The 21,710-nt window shown below is 47.2% G+C and overlaps 1 protein-coding gene across 7 annotated transcripts in view; it reads left to right on the top strand.

Annotated features, from left to right (window-relative positions):
* Positions 1-21,710, top strand: part of LOC119390037 (AN1-type zinc finger protein 4) — a 160,680-nt gene that overhangs the window by 44,570 nt on the left and 94,400 nt on the right. For 5 of the 7 annotated variants that reach the window (XM_049413871.1, XM_037657580.2, XM_037657612.2 and 2 more), the window contains 3 exons: positions 1,036-1,062; positions 3,366-3,492; positions 11,567-11,705. In XM_049413871.1, coding sequence (XP_049269828.1) covers positions 1,036-1,062; positions 3,366-3,492; positions 11,567-11,705 — 293 coding nt within the window. The remainder of the gene's footprint in view (positions 1-1,035; positions 1,063-3,365; positions 3,493-11,566; positions 11,706-21,710) is intronic. The other 2 variants (XM_049413865.1, XM_049413861.1) reach the window with 2 other exon arrangements.

Raw genomic sequence — 21,710 nt, 5'->3', positions numbered from 1 at the left:
CGCTACATTGCATTGCTTTGTGGCTCCTAAGGGCCATCGTTTCTGCGGACTTAAGGCTAAATCGGGATCGGGGAATTGGCACATAGCACCCTAAATTTTCGAATTAACCAGGCTGGTACTGACTGCCGCTTCAAATTATCCACTCAAATTTACATTGCAAAATGTGGGGCCACAGAAATCTTTCTAATTATGCGTGATTTCAAAATAACCGAGTTAGGAATAATGAGGTTTTACTGTATTACCCTCACATCGATTAATCATTTTTTAAGTTTAAAAGCTTGTTACACAGGCTTATATGCTCTAAGTATAGTAAATTTTAAAATGTAACATATTTTACAGGTTATCACTTGCATTCTACCGAAAGTCAAACCCTGCTACTACTCAAAGTTGCTTCCACTTTCCTTTGAACCAAAAAGAATGACATTTGCATATGCCTTGTCAACTTTAAAAATATTGCGCTGGTCAGTTGCGTCATGACATATATGCTCATTTTTCTTTATAATACGTGATAATAAACTATTCGAATTCGCTTCGAAATTAGCTTCGACCAAATCTCTATTTGCTTCGAATTCGCTTCGGACCTAAAATTTACTATTCGCACAAGTCTAAATTTGTGGTTTCTGTCGTATAAATATGAGTTTTCTTTTCAATAAAATCCAGTCGTGAGTCTGCGCTTGTCCTCGTTCACTTCCTTGTCCGTGTTTCCTTTGAACAGCAGCTTGTTTAATGATGTACGACCAACCCGCCCAGCAACATGCATTATTGAAGTGCATGTAACTAATGTGAATAATTTGTTTTTATTGGTAGGAGCAGTGCACACATTATTCCGGTTAAATTTTTGTTGGTATCCAGTGGTTGACTTGGTGCCTTTTTCTGTATGTAGTAGTGGGCATAGCCAGGAAACAAAATAATGTTCCCCTCACTTACGTTGATATAGCATTTAACAGAAAAAAAGGAGGCTTATTACAGATATGTATCTTTATATTTTTAGGGCAAATTTTTGCATTTGTTTTCAAGCTTTCTTTACTCTTCCAGATGTGCCAGTTTTTGGAAAGAAAAAAGGTAGGTTACGATGCATGTTAACCTTTCTTTTTTTTTAATGTAAACTGCTTGTGCCATGTGAAAAGTGAATGTCTCAGTTGATCTGTTGGGAGAGCAAAGCTGTCGGTACTTTATAAATGGTAGGAAAGTAGTGCAGTCGAACCCACTTATAACGATCCCAGATATAACGATCTATCGGTTATAACGACCATATTTTGGTGCACTTACGATTTTCCTATGCTACCCATTGAAATTGCGTCCACATATAGCGAACATTTTTCAAAGCCTCCTACTTTTACAACGAACACTTCAGTCACGGTCGCGGTAAAAATATGGCGTATACGAAGCGATAAAAAAAGTTAGTGTAGGCCTTCTAAAGCATGAGAGGCCCCGGTCCAGTTTACTCGTGACGAAGATACCCGCGATCGGCGAGCACCGCATGCGCTGCTTTCGGACGCTACGAGCGAGGTCGCTCGCTTTCCAGTCGTTTCTTCAGTGGCAGAATGGCAGTAGGGAATTAAAAAAAAAAAGAAAAAAGAAAGAAAGAAAAATGGTAGGCAGCATGAACCCTTGCAGTCAGCTTCGCACGGCAACCTTTCCTGGTGCCGTTCTCTGCAGCTACGACCGCCTGCGATGAACCTATGCCTTGGATGGCCGCGATAACTTTTCGGCGCTTAAATGCTTAAATCTTTTCGGCAACGGCAGAGACCGGCTGATCAATGATTACGACTTCCGCGCGATTGCGGCGGTTCCTTCACGGATAAGCATCAGAAGAGAGCGAAGGCGATGTGGCGGCCGGCGATGAACGTGCCATTATGATTTATCGCCGACAACCTTATCGCAGTCATCTGCAGCTATCGGCTCGGCTGCACGTGTGGCGTAAACTGTTCGGGGGGATGGCGGTACAAGCAGTACAAGGCGCGCTATGCCGTTGCCGTTCGAAAGTTCGCCGCCGCCACGCCGTGCGAGATAAAGTGCGCGTCGCTTCATGTAAATGAAACTAGCTCGCTGTTGTTGAGCGACACGGACACCGAGAAACGTTGATGCACTTACGGCGAGCGTATACAGCGTGTTCAATTAGACGGCAACCCAAGTGCGCCACGCCTGTCGTGCAGGGCCGTCAGAGCATCGCGGAGACGTAGAGTGTGCGTTGCTTGCAAATTGCTTGTCTTCGCCACGTTGAACGAACAGGCCGCTCACCGCACCTGTGCACGGTCCGAAGTGAAGCGGGCACAAAGAGCGCAAAAATGCGCGTACAAATGCAAGCGGCCAGGCAGTGATGGCGTGAGCCGAGTAGGCGACGCGCTGCACGCAACTAGCCAGGGATGATCGGCTCCACGTAGCGGTGCCGCGGTTCACTGAAACGGTGTCGGTTCACTGCAAAGGCGGTTTAAATCACTCGTGCACGCAGCGGGCCTCGCTTCACAAAGTGAAAAGGCCCAACGTCTCACCGAAGGAGTTGTTAGCACTTTTCAATAAAAATGCGCAGAAAAAAAAAAGCGGCTTGGTCGCTAAATGCATTTTTTTGAGGGCGAGTCATTTACAACGAACTACTCATATAACGACCAGTTTTTGCGGCACTTTCGAGTTCGTTATAAACGGGTTCGTCTGTATACCGTAAAATCCCGAGCAAGCACCCCCTCCAATTTCACTGCTAATTTCAAATTTCCATGCCGTTCTGGAAAAGCGCCCCCCTCTCCCCACCCTCCCACCCATCCCTTCAGCTCCACACCCCAATTATGCACCGCATCTGTGCAACACAGGCCTGCTTGAATCCAATCCATTCCTGCTTAGCAGCCTGATCTCTGAGCATCTATGCCTGAAATTTATTGAAAAAAATTTTTCCCATATATATAATAATCGCACTTCTAATTTAGCGCAAGACACCCATGACGATTTTCAGGGTCCTGTGAGCAAAAGCATGGGCTTCGAGATCTATATTCCAAGATGGTACCTATGACAATGTAGTCAGCAAAAGCATGGTTCTAAGATATGTGTTTCTCACTTACAGCTGTTGTGTTTACTTGTCATCGGAGTTTCTTCTATGCCCTGTTTCCCACAGTCTGATTGCATTGCCCTTGTGTTGCTTGTGTTTGCGAACCTTCCGTGTAATGTGCCGTGTCACGAACGAAAGCGAGACAACTTCTGAGGAAGTATACGTTCACTCTGTTTTGTTCTGGGGGAAACTTCGCTGCAGCCATCTTTAATTTCTGTGCCGTTCTGGGAAAGCACCCCCCCCCTTCCACTTTGCTGAGGGATGGCGCTTGCTCGGAATTTTAGTGTAGTTGCAAATATCTGATGTGGGATCTGTGTTTCACTGGCAGCTCTCTGCATGCATGGTGCAGCTGAGAAGGCTCTGGGCAGTGGCACGGTGCTTCCCCAGCTGCCAACCACGTCTTGCGGCAGCCGTATTACTCCACGCCACTGGCGCTCCCCATTGTCCATTCAAGGGTGAGTTACGGCCGATACGACTCTTGGCCTGCGTAAGGCAAGAGACCCGCGATGGTTGACCAACTAGCCTAAAAGACTGTCCTCCTACAGTAACCCAAGTTACACACATGAGAGTTGCAGTCAAGTTGCGAGGGAAGGAAACAAATGCAGGAGGGAGTGTCGTGTACTGTCGTGAGAAGTACGGAGTGATAAGGACCGATTAGTGATACCTTCATCGCAAGGAGCTGCCACAAACCAAATAACGCCTTGAAAGCCCCGGTGGCAAGTGCCAATGCGGAGGTAGGCCCTGAAAGAGAAGAGTGGCATTTGACAAAATTGCCCCGATGAGGCTAGCTGTCTGACGTCATGATCTTTCCTAAATTCCTTTTCTTTGCGAGTTACACAAATGCAGTGGATGTCCACTTCATGGATGTTTATTTGCAACTTGCAACTTGCCTTCTTAATGTACAGATGTGAAGCTGCTTATGTTTATTCTTCCAGTGAATGCCATGGGAGATGCATTAACAGTAGGCTTGTGCGAATAGCAAATTTTAGGTTCGAAGCGAATTCGAAGCGAATAGTGATATTGGTCGAATAATTTCGAATCGAATTAGAATAGTATATGTCACATACTATAAAGAAAAATGACCGTATTTGTCATGACCCAATCAACCGGCATAATGTTTTAAAATTGTAACAAGGCATGTTCAAATGTCATTCTTTTTGGTTCAAAGGAAGTGGAAGCAACCGTGAATAGTAGCAGGATTTGGCTTTCGGTAGAATGCAGGTGATAACCTGTAAAATATGTGGCGTTTTAAAATTTACTATACTTGGAGCATATAAGCTGGTATAACAAGCTTTTAAACTTAAAAAATGATGAATCGATGTGATGGTAATCTGTTCATTTAACTTTGAAGGGGGCTTTGCGGCAGCGCAGATTCTTCCTGGAAAGGTGCATTCACGGCATAGCACTCCACTGCAGTGAAACCACCTTTACAGGGGGGTTACATGCGGACTATTCGTTCATTTCGAATACTTCGAAATTTTTAATAATTTAAATTCGAATCGAAGCGAATTCGAATACTGTAATATTCGTTCGAATATTCGAAGAGCTCGAATATTCGCACAAGCCTAATTAACAGACTGTCTCTGTAAGACCTACTGCGGCTATTATACGAGTACTATTGCGGCTACCTTTGAGCCATTCACAGTTGGCCTCACATCTGTGTTGCTCTCAGCAGCAATTCTGAGCAACCTTAGACTGTTTACTTAGATGTTTACTGGCTAGGTGGTGCCTATGGAAAGGTTTATTCCATGTGCTGTCAGTGACTGCAAGGCTGCCTAATGCCTAGTAAGGAATGCATGCAAGTTCTGAAGTGTTTTAGAAAACACTGGCAAGTTTTTCAGTTTGGTTTGACAGCCTGAGAGGTTCTTAGACCAAGTGAACGCTGTTTCATTGTTGCTCAATGATACATGTTGCTTTTATGTATTCTGTCTGCAAGTCTTACAAACATGCATGTTGACCAATTTTCTTTTTCTGTATACTGCACTTTTAAAAATGCATTCAACTGAAGGAAAAAATAACCGGAATTTACAAGAGCTGGATGAATTATTTGTTGCCTTCTGTTTCTACTTAAAGGTAGTTTTCTTCTTCTGTTTGTGTACAGTCGCTGACCGATTTTCTGGACCTGGAGGGGACCGCAAAATAGTTTTAAAAAATCGAACAGTCCGAAAAAGTTGTCAAGACATGAAAATGAAGTTTATTTCCATTATAGTAGCCTAAAAAAAAAACGTCTCTAATAATGCCCTTCTTCATGCTACACTTGGGGACAAGCAGGTTTGGTTGTATTTGGGCTACAGGGACATCGATAGTGCGTTGGGGATCTCTGCTGCCGGCCCCGCCACGGTGGTCTAGTGGTTATGGCGCTCGACTGCTGACCCGAAGGTCGCGGGATCGAATCCCGGCCGCGGCGGCTGCATTTTCGGTGGAGGCGAAAATGTCTGAGGCCCGTGTACTTAGATTTAGGTGCACGTTAAAGAACCCCAGGTGGTCGAAATTTCCGGAGCCCTCCACTACGGCGTCTCTCATAATCATATCGTGGTTTTGGGGCGTTAAACCCCAGATATTATTATTATTATCTCTGCTGCCGACCGTTGTGGGCAACACAGGAGGTGACCCCATGACACCAAGCTGGACACAAAAAGGTGCACACAATGTCTTTGTTGGTTGGTTTGTGGGATTTAACAATGCAGTAGTGGGGGGCTGGGGTCCTTTAGCCTGCACACAGGCCTTCAGCACTTCGCCTCCATCAAAACGCGATCGTCACGGCCACGATAGAATCCCCGTTTCATGTGAGCAGCTGAGTGCCGTAACCACTGAGCAACTGCAACGGCAGAGAATAAGACGCGTGCAACGTTCTCAAAAACACACTTGACACATCACCAACGCAACCAGAACATGTGCGGAATGACAACCAGAAAAATGAAAACACCCACGCAAAAAAAAAAATACCCGCTTAGCAATGATGATGATAAGGCTGACTGAACAAAAAGAGGCATCCCCTAGGGTAGAGTGTACTAGAATATTTTGAGTGGGCAACCGGCTGCCATGGAGCGGCCCATTTTGTGTAGAAAATAGCGGCGGTGCTGCAGTCTACTACTCTTGAAAGCGTCCCCCGGCCTTGCAGGCGGCTGCTTGCTGGTGCGCTTCAGAGGCGGAGAGATTGAACAAAAAGAATGTAGAAATAAACGCTCCATCGCAACTGAACTACATAAACATGCTGGCTACAACTAATATGCGCCGTGCGAGCACCTGGCAGATTCGAGTTTTTTTATTTAATTTTTTTTAAGACGTGCAAAGTGATTGTAACTTGTCGTGCTGTGAAGCGCGACAATAATGTAGTTCTGAAAAACGCTGTTGTTAACCTGCCGTTTTTTGAAATTTGCTCTAAATATTGCTTAAACTTGCATGCAACGTATACACCGTTAAGCTCGGGGAATTCACGCAGTGCCCAGGACGTCAATGGAGTTGTGTGCACCGCACCCCCCGTTTCACTGCCTTTATTCGCAGTAGCGACTGTTGAACATTCATTGGGCGATGACGCATTGCCCTGCTCGATGCGACGTTGTTTCCTTTCACTGTGATCGTTGGACGCAAGCTGATGCTGTTTTGTCCGAGGCCGCGGTGCCGGTGTTTTCTTGGAGAGATATGACGGTGCATTCGGTGAAATTGTCGACACCGCGTCAGGTTGAATAGACGGCTTTTCTCTCGGCACTCGAACTTCCTCTCCGTTAATTACATGCACATAGTCTCTCTCGATGCACTGAGGCTGAAAGTGATATTCACACACAGCGCAATCGGCACTGAGGATCAAGTCGGCACAGATTTCTTTCCCACACAAATTGTCGCTGTTTATCATTGGGAGTAGGGTGCCTTGATGCACGCTTTCTCCACACATCGAGACAAACTTATATGGAGCTTAAAAAAGCAATATGTTGCGGCCTTGGTTCATACGGGCGTACACAGTCTTGCACCCGGGCGCATAGCAGTGATTTAACCCTTTGTGGGTTCATCTATATTTTTCACATAACAAAAAATATGCCTGCGGAATATCCAAATAACATACTTAGAAATAGTATGAAACAATTTTCACCAAAACTAGACCATTAGTTTACGAGCAAAAAGTGGGACGTATGTGTCCCATTTACCCATGACGGGGCTTTGAAAAAGTGGGACAACACCTGTCCCATTGCCTCATGAGCGCACCAAGCTGCAATCCTTTTGCCAAATTTCTCGCACGAAAAGGCTCGTAGCGAGTGGTACGGAGGGGCTTTCATAGACTATGCAAAAAAAAATCTCTGGCGCAACTCATTTCCGGCTGTGGTACAAAATGTGCACTTGCGCCTGTTGTGCTGTGCCAGCGGCTCTGTCGGGCCTCCTTGCATACATCAACCATTTTAGCTTCTTTCTGTCTCTTCTGTTGGTGTAGATAAGGACGAGCACTTAAGTTACGCCTGAATTTCCACCCATATATAAAATTGCGACTATGAGTCGAGGCAAACAACATCGGTGTGGCATCACTGAATGCACTGAACCCTGTAAATGCATTCATGAATTCCATTCATCTTGTACATTGTTGTTCTCGTTCACTTCCTGACTGTCTAGAGCATCTATCTCGTCATTATTTTCTTTTGCCTCTCAATTTCGGGAATGTCTTAGCCACAGCATTTGGTCTCATTGCCACTGCCACCGTAGTCGTAAAAAAGGACAAAAAGGAATTTAAGCACCTTCTCCATCGGAAAGCTTGTCTTGCTATGTAATAGTGCCCCCAAAAAACTTGAAAAAGCAGATATGGGGGCCTGTTTGGTAGTTAGTCTTAAGAAGAAACTGCATCATTTTTTGTTCGAGTACGCTTCGACGCGATTATATTGGCTGACACACTGCTCCAATTTTGAAACAAAGTCCATAGGTTCATGCTAGAACTTCTTTCGAAATGGAAGAACAATTGTAAAAAAATTCTACACAGCAAAACGAATTTAAACTCAACGTATCACCGGCACCACATATCGTAAACGTGCGAAATATTTTTTCTTGGTTTCTTAAATGTTTCTAACACATGGCAGCAGAAAATCATAGTGCTGATGGCGACGTGCAGTGGCGCAGAAAGCTTTTACTGATGAAGAAAAAGTAAGACAGATTCATCCCATTTTCCCTCAAAGGGTTAAACGCTGTTTTTTTTTCATTTAGATCACTGATGCGTGGCGCAACTCGCAGACGCGAACGCAAGCGAGTCGGAGCATGCCAACTTCCTCGGCGCGGCCGGGCAAGAGGAGAGACGTGCGCGTTCCTTCATTTACGCGTCGCTCAGAACGAATGCCGCTTGCCAAGTTAAAACTTGCAGCAAAAAAGCTTTGCACTAGGTTTTCACTTGAGAAAGTAGCAAAGTCAACTGAGGGTAGTAAATTAGGCCATTTACAGGAGTTCTTCAGTGCGAAGACGCACAAGTCTGACTGCCCCTTAAGGGTCATTGTTCCGGAGAAGCAAACTTGGCAAGAACATATCGCTCAGTTCTTACAGGATAAGCTGAAATGCCTTGTGATTGAAGATCCCTTCTTGATCAGAAATTCAGAGGCGGTTGTTGAGTGCCTTAGCGGACACGGTAAAACCATGTTCACTGCTATTTCGGTAGACGTGAAAGATTTGTACTATTCCTTGCCACAAGATCTAATTTTGAAGTGTGTTGAAGATAGCATTGACAAGGTTGATGCCGTTAATTTTCAGAACACCACTGGGCTATCTGTTAGCAATTTTTTTAGAGTTACTCGCTTTTTACCTGCACGCGACGTACGTAAGTTGGGAGGACTGCCTTTATATTCAGAAGCAAGGAGTGTGCATCGGTTCCTGCCTTGCACCCATGCTTAGCGATATAGTGTTAGCTTCACTTCGCGGAAAGCACTTCACGGAAAGCCGACGTAGCAGATGTATTGACAATCTTCCTGGAAGTTCTGCATCCATTGATAATCACGCATGAAACAGTAACAGACGACACTATCAGATTTTTAGACCTTAAACTAAATTTGCATTTAGTGACAAGCACACTTGTTGGGTTTATGAACCGCATGCAAACAAACCTTTGCTTCAATATGACTCCGTGCATTCAAAACTCTTCAAGCGAAGCATAGCTAAGCTATGTTTCACTAATGCGCATAAAAAAAATCATCTTCTCATGCCATGACCTAGAGCCTTAACAGACAAGCTCTTCGTTTAAGAGACGTGGGGTTTCCCAAGTTTTTGCTAACCTCAATACTTGAGGGTTTGCTCAGAAATGAGCACAGGTCCAAGCAATCAACTTGCAGGTTGGCTGCACAAAAGCAAAAAACCGCTGTTGTTCCATATTTGCATACTCTTTTCCACAATCTGAAAAAGAAAAAAAAACTCAGCGAGGTAATGTTCGTGTTGCATTTTCTGCACCTGATAAGTTGTCTAAGATTTGCAGGATCACTGACCCGAACCGCAAAAAAGTTGCAGCATGCACTATTCAGCACAAGATTAAGTTTGTCCAGTGCACAGTGAACATTCTATACCGTGTACCGTTATCGTGCGGAAAATTGTACATTGGCCAGACGGGCAGGTGCCTAAATTCTAGATTATCTGAACACAAGTACAATGTAGAAAAATATAAGCAAGGCAATCTAGCTCATCACTGTACTCGTTGCGGGTGCGTTCCGTTGTTTGTCAAGTCTAGTGTCGTCGCTAAAAACTGGGAACAGATTACGCGTGAGATCATAGAAGCTGACTTGATAAGCTTAGTGATCAGTGCGTTACCACTCCTTTAATAGTTCTTCATAAAGAAAAGGATTTTCTGCGCATAAATGTTTATTGTGATAGGTGAGTGCTATAAATTTCTATGTTTCCGTATAAATAAACCAGTTGGAAGTCAGCGCTCGTTTGCCTCTGTGTGTTCGTCCGTCGTCTTTTTCGCTGTTATTTTACGATGTAAGTACTCGCTGGCTGCTTCGCATGAAACGGATTCCCACAACGCATGGGATCTGCCGAATTTTTTTGTAGGCGGAAGTCGCTGCCACTTGTGTGCTGATTCGTTCTACGTCCATCGAATTGCTTCCGGCGCCGTCACTGCCGATGTCTGGAACGGCCTGACGTGGACATTTCTGCTGGCGTCACTGATAGCGTCGATGCCGAGTGACGCCAGGGGACAAAACACCAGATGAACTCCGGCAAAAGTGCTGCGTGTGGTTCGGCCTTTCCGAAGGGACCACTGTCATGGTGCAGTGGGGCGATGTCTTTATGGATAAGCAGCGGAAATAAGCAGAGGCGGGAATGCGGCAGGTGGCAAACACGCCAGTACAACTTAATCCTCGCCAACCCTTTATGATAAGCATCTTCAGCTAGCAGCTCGGTAGCGCATGTGACCTAGCGCAGTTGTAAGCATGCTTCCATGCTTTTAATAGGCGACAACCCGAACACGCCACGCCGCCTATCATGCTGCCTCTTTCTGCAATACCACTAAGTGCGCCGCACAGATGCGTTGCCCTCACAAACGAAAGCAGCTCTCCATCGCCGCGCCTGTGCGTGGTCAGGAACGGAGTGAGTATGCCATAACAAACGCTTTCATGCCAAACCCATGCGTATGGTACAGCAAGCGTTCGGCAGTGACGGCTTCAGCTTATTGGCGATGTGCTGCACGCAACTAGGAATGATTGGCTTCATGCGGCAGCAAATGCTGCGTGTCAGCGTAGGTTTTCTTATATTAGTACCGTATCGTGTAAGTGAGCACACGTATCGCGGAAAGCTGGACGAGTCGTCTGCTCTTCCTCCACAGCCTTCGTGTTCCACATCACCGTTTCCAAATGCTCCATGCGAGAGAGCCGTAATTTATTCCGCGCTTTGCTGGTATCGGCGGCGCTTGTCACGAGGCACAAATTTGCCATTGATGGTTGCCACATAGTTAAGCGGGGTACCTGCCGATACCTGCTGAGATGGCAGGTACTGAATGTATTCACGAGAGCCTGGGCACGCGCGCACCAAAATGCCCGATAAATGTACTGGGACGCATTAAAGCTATTTCGAACGTGGCTGTGGTGATTTGACCACTTGAGCAGAATAAAAAGGCATGAATTCATTTTTTTGGTCTACCCGACTTCTTGGACGATTTCGAGGACCCTAGGGAGTCTGAAAAATCGAACGTGGACTGTACACACTAACTGGTCATGCTAATATGGTACTTCAGTTGTAACATTTGTTAATCATGCTTTATAGTAGTTCTAGGTCTTTTTATAAACTAAGTACAGACAAAATTAGGAACATGAGCCACACAGGTGACAGCTTTTTTTTTACGACTTCTTTAAGACATCTCGTTCGCTTGTGAAGGCTTGTTGGAACGTGTACATCAAATCTAAACACGGCCTTTTGTAAGGGTAGTGACTGAGGCATTGGTAATCAATTTTACTTGTTGCAGCTTGTGGCTGTCGAGTTAACTTGCAGCCTTACTTGAAGTGTGTATGGTTGTGCATTGTATGATGATTCGTCAACTAAAGTGTTAGAAGAGGTTTGCAGAGATGTCTGTTTCACACGCAGCAGCAGTCACGCATCCCATAATCTGCCATCGCCTCTTGCCAGAGCCGAGGCAACTGGAGCAGTGCCCAAACGCACTGAGCGGACCACTGGAGCCGTTCACACTCGGGCCGGTGCTGGCTTTCAGGGACGCTGCCGCAAAGTGAGTGCACATGCTAGCCTTTTCTTATTTATAATTTTGTTCCTTGCGATATGCAGACAAGCTGACAAAAAAAGATCAGATGAAAGGTGCCATGAAACAGTTCCTTTATTAAAAATCAAGTCCTACAGTTGTCTCCGAAACCACCGTGGGAGCTAAGTGGCTTAGGGGTTGCGCTGTTATGCTCCAGGACACAGGTGCGATTCTTGGCCATGGCGTTTGCGTTTTGATGGGGGTGAAAGCAAGAATACCTATTTACTAAGCAGATCTAAGTGCTGTAGTGTGCACGTATCTCACCAGAGTATGGCCACTAGCGTGGGTTCGGAAATAGCGAGCCACAGGGCTGTGTTTGCCTTTGCCTTGCGTGAGCTAGCACACGCTGCACATGTGTGTTTGGGCAGCGAAAGTGCCCAGCGCAGCACAGCAAGTACACAGTACTGTTCTCAGAAAATCTGCTACACTTTATTGCCTGCAGCAGCACCAGTACCATGCCCGCTCCTAAAGGTGGTAGAAGAAGCAAAGGGTTTAACCACGCCACGGGCAGAAATACACAACAGAAAGGGGCGCCGTTATCACATCTCCGTGGGCAGTGGCTCACGGTGACACGCCACTAAAGGAAATGACCCTCGTGACCATGCTGCGTACTTTCACGATCAGTGACCACTGGGCCCAGTAGATTGAGGAAGGGCAATTTCCATTCGCGTTGGCCTTCAATATGTGTGGCCTGGTGTAGTATGACCACATGAATACTGCTGCACATGCTCCTTTCTGTGTTTTACAGTTAATCCTGGGTATAACAATGACAAATTCCCGAAAAACTTCGTTATAAAGAGGATTTCGTTATATGGAGGTTCGGCATAAAAATTAGAAACGCTTAAGTAAGAGAAAAAGTAACAGATGGCAGAACTCACCCACAACATTTATTTTGCGCTAACAAACTGCGTGATTTTGCTTTGTTGTTTGTTCATGATGGACGGCAGCACTGACCGTTCATACAACATCAGCGAGCCCACGGCGCAGCACAAAAGGTCGATGGTGTCCAGCACCTCCTTCGCAAAGGGCAAAGCGCGTGCCGAGTCGTCTTCCCAAGGTCCGTTGTTGTCACTGTGGTCTCGGACAGTTTCTGCCAGAGCCTCATCCATCATCTCCTCAGTTGTGACAGCGCAGTTGTCCGCATATAAAAAGTTACAAATCTGCACATCGTACGGGGCTCCTCCATTCGTGCACAGTGAAATCCAAGCTTCGGCGAGATCGGGCGGGCATGAAGGCTCCTCCTCTCCGGTGTCGATTTCCTCAGCCTGAACCACCTGAACCTCTGTTGAGATATGGGCCTTGCGGAAGCAGTTTGCAAGAATTTCAGCACTTGTTTCTTGCCAGGACGCTTCAAGCATCTCAATTGCTTGCACAATGTCTACCTTCATATCTCGCTGCAGACGAATGTTCAGGAACAGTTTTTGGATTACCGTATTTGTTCGAAAATAGGTCGGGCACGAATATAGGTCGACCCCTACTTATAGCACTCTACGAGAAATAAAAAAAAATATTCGAAAATAGGTCGACCCATGTTTTTTTTTTTTTTTAGAAACAGGAAAATTGAAACATAGCACACCTTTATTTACAATTAACTTAGCGCCCTAGTCGCTGCCGGGAGTGTCATGTTCGTCAGATGTGCAAGGAAGGTTGTCGGATTCTTCGCAGGCATCCTCGGCATCCCAAATGACGTCGACTTCGCTGCCATCGATTGCGTTGGAAATGCAGCACTTTTTAAAGCCAGTCATGATAATTTCCGCTGGCAAGTCTTTCCGCGCGTCCTTCACCCACGTCGCAACTTCATTGAGGGAAGCCCTTCTCGCGGCGTCCCGTCGGTGTCATTGCAGCATCCTCCTTCAAGCCACTCTTTGTAACTCTTCGCCACCCGGTCCTTAATGTAGCCGGGACGTCATACCTAGCGGTATGACGACCAGGTCTGTTGGCCTTCTGCAGGGCCTCCTTGACGCCCGGAGCCTCAGTTCTTTTTCAAGAGCGTCATGCCTGCCAGTTGCTGGGCCGCGAAAAGCACGACGCTATCCATTGCACGCGAACAGTCGGTCCCGCTGCTTCCGCCAACCCCTAATCAACTTTTACGTCGAACTCACGCTGAGCGGCACAATTGCTGGAATTCTCGGCAAAAAGTATCACTTGACGCTTGAAGTCAGCTGTGTAGCTCTACCGACGTGACACCGTCGCAACCGCGCATTTGCAAATGCGAACCTGTGAACCGTCACGTCAGATCAAACAACAAACAAAGAGTGAGGCCAGGTGAGGCCTTAGGCCAGTGCCAGTGCGGCTGCGCGTTGGCAGGCAGCACGGCTAGGGGGCTAGGGACTTCACGGCCTACCTAGGGAAATCACGGGTTCCAGCGCAAACATGGCGGAGCGGCTGCATTTCGCGGGGGCTTTGAAAAGGCGGTGTGCAGCTATTGCACAAATAACTTTTTTTTTTCTTAGTTACTTAGTCGGAAAAGGCGAACGGGTACGGTTTTTATACCAGACTTTATGGTATATAATGTGCGTATGTAGCAGGAACTGCTTGAAGAACAGCAGGCGCGGCAGTTGAACGCCATAGGTGCGGTGCTTTTGGTCGCTTTGATCGCGAATATAGGTCGAGATTCTTTGGTCACGAATATAGGTCGATAGCTGATTATGGGCACCATTTTTGGGAAAAAAAGGTCGACCTATATTCGAATAAATACGGTAGTCGCTGACGGTATGAGCACTTGCCACTGTTAATAATTCCTTTATCAAGGGGCTTAATGAGCGATGTGCAGTTCGCGGGTAAAAACTGCAGTTCAATGTTGGAGAGCTCGAGCTAAACGTGGTGTGCAGTTCAATTGTCTATGAACAAACCTTGCGTCCTTGTCTCTTGACGTCATGTTGAAATCCGTCAGCCACTCACTAAATATGTCGCGCGTCATCCAGGCTTTCATGTTCGCCACATATTTTACGGGCATCCTGTGGGTTCCTTTGAAGCACCTAGGTCGGGCACTTTTGCCGATGACCAGCGGAACTCGCTTGTCGCTTCCATCTGAATTTGTGCACAGCAGAACAGTCAAATGATATTTGCTCATTTTACCGCCGTGGCAGACGTCCCCTTTAAGCGTAAGGGCACGATTCGGAAACAACTTGTAGAAAAGCGCCGTTTCGTCAGCGTTGTACACATCCAACGCTTCATAGCGCTCCGAAATACCCAGTAGTTTGTGTTGGATCCACGAGTCAGCGCCATCTCTATCCGCAGAGGACTCTCCACTGATCACTTTGTTGACGATACCATACCTGCGTTTAATACCTTCGAGCCACTCGTTACTGCCTCTTAAGTAATCGCAGCCCAGGATGCAAGCATAATCCCTTGCCTTTTGCTGCAAAACAGCGCCGCTGATGGGTACGTTCCGTGCCTGCATGTCCATAAACCATGTGAACACAGCTTTGTCGATGTCAGCGTATGTTGACAACTCCTTTTTGCTGTCCGTGCCACGCTCCACAGCGCTGCGAATCGCATCTTTTGCGTTTAAAATCGTTGACAAAGAACTAGCTGGGATGCCAAATTTGGCAGCGACATCTTTCTTTTTTTGGCCTCTAGAAACGGCATCCAAGATGGCCATTTGGTCCTCAAGAGTCAGTATCTTGTGTTTCTTCGTCGAAGCACTCATCCTTGGATTGTCACAACAGGTACTGGATGCGTCGTCGTGTGTCGGTTCGCACTAGGGCGAGGCATTGGAAACGAAGAGCGAGCGACACGATGGCGTCGTACCGTATTATTTGTCGGAGGAGTTCGAGCTGGTTGGAGTTCACGTGGTCGTGCGTGCGGTTCGCGGTTGGACTCGTCCCTCTGGTCGTTCTTGCGTGTGCTTAGTTCTTTCACGCCTACAGCTGTTGGTGCTAAAAAAAATCACATACGTTGATTACATTTGTGTGGACGACGCTGCCCCAGCTCCGCATTTCTATCCGTCGACTGGGCCGTGGATGAGTGCACCAATGTGTGCACCAGTGACAAAATTACGAGTAGGTGGAGTCTGTGGAGCCACTTTCGGCGGTAGTTCTACTTTTGCAAGGCGTTCGACCGTTTACTACAAGCCACGGTGGTCCGACACTATGCCAATGGTTCTACAGTATCGCTCGGAGACGCCGACGCAACCGGCGACAATCTCGCAAAGGTATCGCTGTAAGTGATCTCTTGTCAGGTGTCGTCCGTGGTGGCACAAGATTTATGAAAAGGAAGTGAGACTGCAGATGCTCGAAAAACTTTTCATGCTGCTTGGACATGAGTAAAAGCACGAGGCAACGTTGCACGGTTTTTTCACGCGTAAGCATTGAAATAAAATTCTGTACCACTAAATATTTTGTCGTTTTTCCCGTTTTTCAGCTCTTGCGTTTCCCGTCTCTTACGTTTATTTCCTTCGGTCCCTTCAAAAACTTATCAGCGGGGTTCTACTGTAAAGAGTTTCATCTTGAAAATGCCGACTGTTGCCTTCGTTGACGTTGTGACCCCATGACATCTGGTGGAGGTGCTGTTCATTCATGTTCCGGACACCCCCGTTAAGCCGTGAACCCAGCCCAAGTTGCAAAGAAGACATAGACGCCAACGCATAGCAGCGAGCAAGCCGCAGGTAACAAGGTCTACCGCCAGAGTACGGGCCTCTACCTGAAAAGACCTGACAAACCAAGACCCTGACCTCGACCACAGCGATGAGGACAGCCACTGTGCCGCCTGCACCACTTCTGCTCCGGCTACCCAGGGAGCTGCCAACTTTCCATGGATCATCGATTGAAGACCCAGAAAGCTGGCTGGAGACGTACGACCGAGTTGCCACCTTCAGCAACTGGGACTCGGAGGAAAAACTGCGTCACATCTAACTAGAAGATGCCGCGAGGACGTGGTTCGAGAACCGAGAATCCGCACTACAAACCTGGGATCTCCTTCAGACAACGTTCCTAAGCACGTTCATCAGCGTGGTCATCAAGGAACGGGCCGCAGCTATGCTGAAAACCCATGTGTAGCTGCCCAATGAAAACATTAGATGAATTGCCTGTTTCGGCACGCCGACCCAAGTACCGTATAAACGCGTGTAAGGGCCGCACTTTTTTTTCGAGAAATGAGGGCCAATTTTCAGGGTGCGGCCCATACATGCGACATTTTTTTTTAAAGTAAAAACGCACCAGTTAGCGAACGAAGAGCGTTTATGGCAGTATACGACATTTCTTGCGACATACGTGCTCAATCGTCGTCACTCGGCGAGTCCTCAGACTTGGAGTCCGAGATGAGATGGTGTGCTGCGAAGCGCCGCCACCCCACAAGCAGTCATCTTCCGTGCCATCCAAGCTGTTAGATATCCCGGTGACTTTAAAACTTCGGGACACAATGTCCGTCGACACTGAGCTCCACGCAGATAGGATCCATCCAAGTACAGTCGCCAAGGCTAGTCCCTTCACACGCAGCATGTCCGTTGTGAGTGCAAGACCATCATTCCGCACTTCAGTCACATAGCGGAGCAAGTCTTCTTCCAAATCGGGAAACTTGCACTGCTCTCCTCGGAAAGCGCGCTTAGTGCTGTTGGTGTTTCGCAAGGCTTCTTTTTGAGCACACCAACGTAGAACACACTTCTCGTCAACGTCGAATTTTCTGCCGGCGGCACGTTTCCCATGCTCGAGAGCATACTCGATCACCTTCAACTTAGAGCCAGCAGTGTAGCTATTCAGGTACTTGCCCATCTTGCCAAAACGTGAACGCCGTGTAGAAAACAAGCTAGCACGAAGGTCATCGAACAGTGCAGAAAACTACAGCAAATGGCTGGCTGAACTACGGTCCCTACCGTAGCTGAACTGCACAAACCGAACAACGCGAACGCCATGCCTACAGTGCCAAAGTTGATGATGCTAATGCCGATATGGATAGCGCCGATAGCGCGTTTGTGTAGAGATGTGAGAAGCTAAAGATAAAATCCTGCTTTAACCTTTAGTTGGCGGGTCTATGAATACTAATAAAAAAGTTACAATTTTTAGCCCACTTCACGAACATCTTAACACGAATAAAATCCAAAAATATATATTTATACTCTGGTGACGATGATGGTTGCGTTTCCTTGCGCCATCTATCGACTACGCCTAGAAGCTTACGCGCGCGCGCATTTTGAATACGTATTGGTTGAGGAAAGTGTGGGTGCGGCCCTTACGCGGATTTTTTTTTTTTTTTAGAATATGCACTTCAAAAAAACGGGGTGCGGCCCTTACACGGGTGCGGCCCTTACACGCGTTTATACGGTATGCCCGAAGAGAAGAAAATCAGGTTCCTCATGCGGGGTGTAAAACAAGAACTCTTCGCCGGATTGATAATGAACCCACCGAAGACTGTCGCTGAATTTGCTTCTGAGGCTTCGACAATCAAGAAAACCCTCGAGATGCAAACGGTAAATACAACCACATCTTCTTGGCCACAAGCTACGCTGACGTTCAAGCGCTAGGAACCGCCGACCTGCGTGAGATAATGAGAGCAATCGTGCAAGAGGAGCTGTGAAAAATTCTACCTTCATCGCAACCTCAGGTGGATTCGATCGCTGACGTCGTGCGCCAGGAGATCCAGCAATCACTGGGCACTCCTCAGCTAGCAGAGCCGCAGCCGCAAGCTGTGAGCTATGCTGCTGCAGCCCGCCGTCATGCTCCTCCCCAATGCCCACGCCAAGATGCCACACCGCTGCAGTACCATTGCCAGCCACTGCTGCCGCCGCCACCGACACCTTTAAATCCGCCTGTTGGCCAGCGCTACGCCCCTAGGAAGACTGATGTTTGGCGCGCCCCTGACCACCGCCCGCTCTGCTACCACTGCGGGGAAGCCAGCCACACCTACCGCCGCTGCCAGTACCGATAGATGGGTCTACGTGGTTTCGCTGTCAACGCGCCGTGTCCAGAGCGAGGTGAACGACCACGCAACATCGCCGACTACCTCGCAGGAGTGCAATGGACCACCCCGAGGACCTTCCCCATCACCGTCGCCAGGCTGTTACGTCTCTCCCCAATGCCGACCATATACTGGCCCACTGGGGGCCGGTCACCTAGCCCGTATCCGGAATGCTAAGGGCAGCAACCGATGGAGGTGCAGTTGCTGTACGACGAAACACCGAAGATCCTCCGCGGACGACGGCGGCGCGACGAAATCTAAAGATAACTCGAAGATAATTAAGGGGGGACACTGCGCCTGAGAACTTTTTTTACAATTCTTTACTAATTTAAATGAAACTCGCTGAGTTTATGTATATTTGTGTGCTGATTTCAAATAGGCAATTTTTTTCCTAGTACAATATGTAGTTTTTGAATTCCAGGTGCCATTTTGAGAGCCATAGTTTGCCTAAACTGAGAGAAATGCAAAGTAATTAAGCACACCAGAATGACCTAGAATGAGTACAGAGTGCAAGACACAAGAATAGATGTTCTGAGCCCATTTGAACAAAAGTTGTGGCATGTTGAATACCTATTGGTGGCTGAAATCCCAGCTTGGAGTAGACTAATTTGGAATGTTCATCGTGCCATAACTTTTGTTCAAATGGGTTTAGAACATCCATTCTTGTTTTCTTGCACTCTGTACTCCTTCTAGGTCATTCTGATGTGCTTAATAAAGGGACTGTCTACCGTCCTTCATCGCTTTTGTTTTGTACCGCATTCGAAAGCATGCCGTCTGAAGTGTCCAACCTTGTAGCGGTTTCTCTGGAAAGTGAGTAGAAAATTTTAAAACAATTTTTCGATCTGCGTTTGGTCTTCTTCCATTGGTGTGAATACGCCCCACAACACTGGTTGGTGGACGCGATGACGATTGTAGTGCCGGTAAAACTTAAAACCGAAAGCACAAGTCATTTCTGTCGGATTTCTTTTTTTTTCTCTGAAAACTAATGCAATGAATGTAACAGTCGTTCTAAGCGCACCATCGGTTAAATGAAGCCTTATTATATGATTACAGAACACTCGTTTTGCTATATTTGCAGTCTATGCGTTTATTTTAGCACTGCTGCCATAATCTTCCCACAGACATTTCTGTAACGGTCTTGCAGGCAAACGATGTAACGAAACTCCTATACTGATGTAGCGATTATAAATGCATGCCTTCACAGCGCAGCACGCGCGAGACATCCTAACGACAGTGCAGCGTAACGGTACAACCAGCGCAGGGTGTTGAAGCAGACGAACTCGAAAGCGGCGGCGGCGGCAGCGCCGCCAGGCGTCTTTTTGGGCGCATGAGATAAAAAAATACAGCAAAAATTACTTTTTGACGAAATCGAAAGCTGTTTCAAGAGCGGAAAATACACTTTCAAGTTCTACATGTTCGTTTTTAAGCAAAATAAGTCCACCTGCGTGGATAGTCTGTCACACCTATAGATTGCGGGAATTGCGACCACTTTGCTGTTGGGTGACGCTAGCGGTCATTCTTTCACGGTTTTCAACATCAGATTAAAATTATAATTCTATTTTTATGGGACGAAAACGTGCTTCTCATTTTCACGAAAACGATCTTCTCATTTTCACCACAATCAAAAAAATTTTTCCGAGCGGTAGACAGTCCCTTTAATTACTTTGTAACTCTCTCAGTTTAGGCAAACTGGGGCTCCCAAAAAGCATATGAAATGTCTGATATTTTAAAAACTACATCATATACTAGAAAAGTAATTGCATATTTGAAATCTGCACACAAATATGCATAAACTGAGCAAGTTTCATCTCAATCGACAAATAAATTTTAAAAAAATTTCGGAACCCATGTCCCCCCTTAAGCTGGGCTAGTTGGTATTGATTGTATGCTTCCATATTGCTAGCGAACACGCACAAAGGACGACAGGACGTTGTCCCTTCTCTTTCTCTGTCGTCGTTTGTGCGTGTTCGCTAGCAATATGGAAGCATGAAATCTAGATAACATGCCGCAAGCTGGACGGAGCCTCGATGTCGAAACTTCGCAGTCTGAAGAATACCCCCCCCCCCTTGAAATTCGTCCAGCCTTCTGTATTCTTGGGCAACTTTTTTTTTTTGCTGTCACGCAACTTATGCCGACTGGACCCCGGGCCTCGTAAAGTGCTTACACCCATTCTCTTAATTGTTGCTCGAAGAAAAGAAGACCCCTTCCCCGTCCCGCAGGAGGCGACGAAGACTGCATTCCGCAGTGGGGTTCTTGAAAGCTTCTGTCAATGGTCCTCGCGGGGCCCACCGCGCAAACACCAGGATCGGGTGGCAGCGTCCTTGGGCAGCGCTCACTGTGGAGGTGAGGCACCGTGCGCGCCCCTCAGTTTTATGGCATGGGCAAAGCAGAGCACCTATTGTTGATTGCGTTCATGCGACTTTGCTATAGCCCCTGTGCCGCGCGGGGCAAGCCATCCCGTCAGCGGGGCCGCTTCCTCCACTGCTCCCGGGGCTCATTATAGCGTCTTCCGTGAATGACCGCTTGCGGCACTCGGGGAGAAGCGGCAACTACAGGGAACCGTACTGAAGACACGACCTTGACATCTGGTCGTCAGGCACCGGGGAAACGGGAGCGATGGGGACGGCCAGAGGCTTTTCTGCACAGCGCTCAGAACACTGCGTTTTGGACATAAGAGACGGCGCGCTTTGTTTGAGCATTGAAATTCCTGGACGCTCCCGCATCTACGGAAAGTTTGCCAGTTGCCCTCTCCGAGTTTTGTGCTTCTGCATTTTCTTGCTCTGCTTTGCCTCAGGAGAGGGTTTTGCGTGGCTGTGTGCTATGAGGGCGGTCGTCGGACTGATACAAGTTGATCGACAATGATCGTAAATGTGGTGATCGACAATGTTGCGTTAATAGTGACAATTGGTTGGGCGTCACGGAGGGGCGGAGTCAGGGCCTATGAAAAGCGGCCGTGGGACCATGGTCAAGTGGAGGAAAAGAGGAGAGAGGAGACCAAGAGAGTCGCGAGATAGCTGGACGTTGATTTTGGCGGCTCGGGAGGGATCTCCTCTCGAGCCGCCAAAGTTCGGTCGCTCGAAG

The sequence above is a fragment of the Rhipicephalus sanguineus genome, chromosome 1 (assembly GCF_013339695.2).
Source record: "Rhipicephalus sanguineus isolate Rsan-2018 chromosome 1, BIME_Rsan_1.4, whole genome shotgun sequence".
Taxonomy (NCBI): Eukaryota; Metazoa; Arthropoda; class Arachnida; order Ixodida; family Ixodidae; genus Rhipicephalus; species Rhipicephalus sanguineus.
Note: the sequence above shows the minus strand (reverse complement) of the source record. Positions and strands in the feature narration are given on the sequence as shown.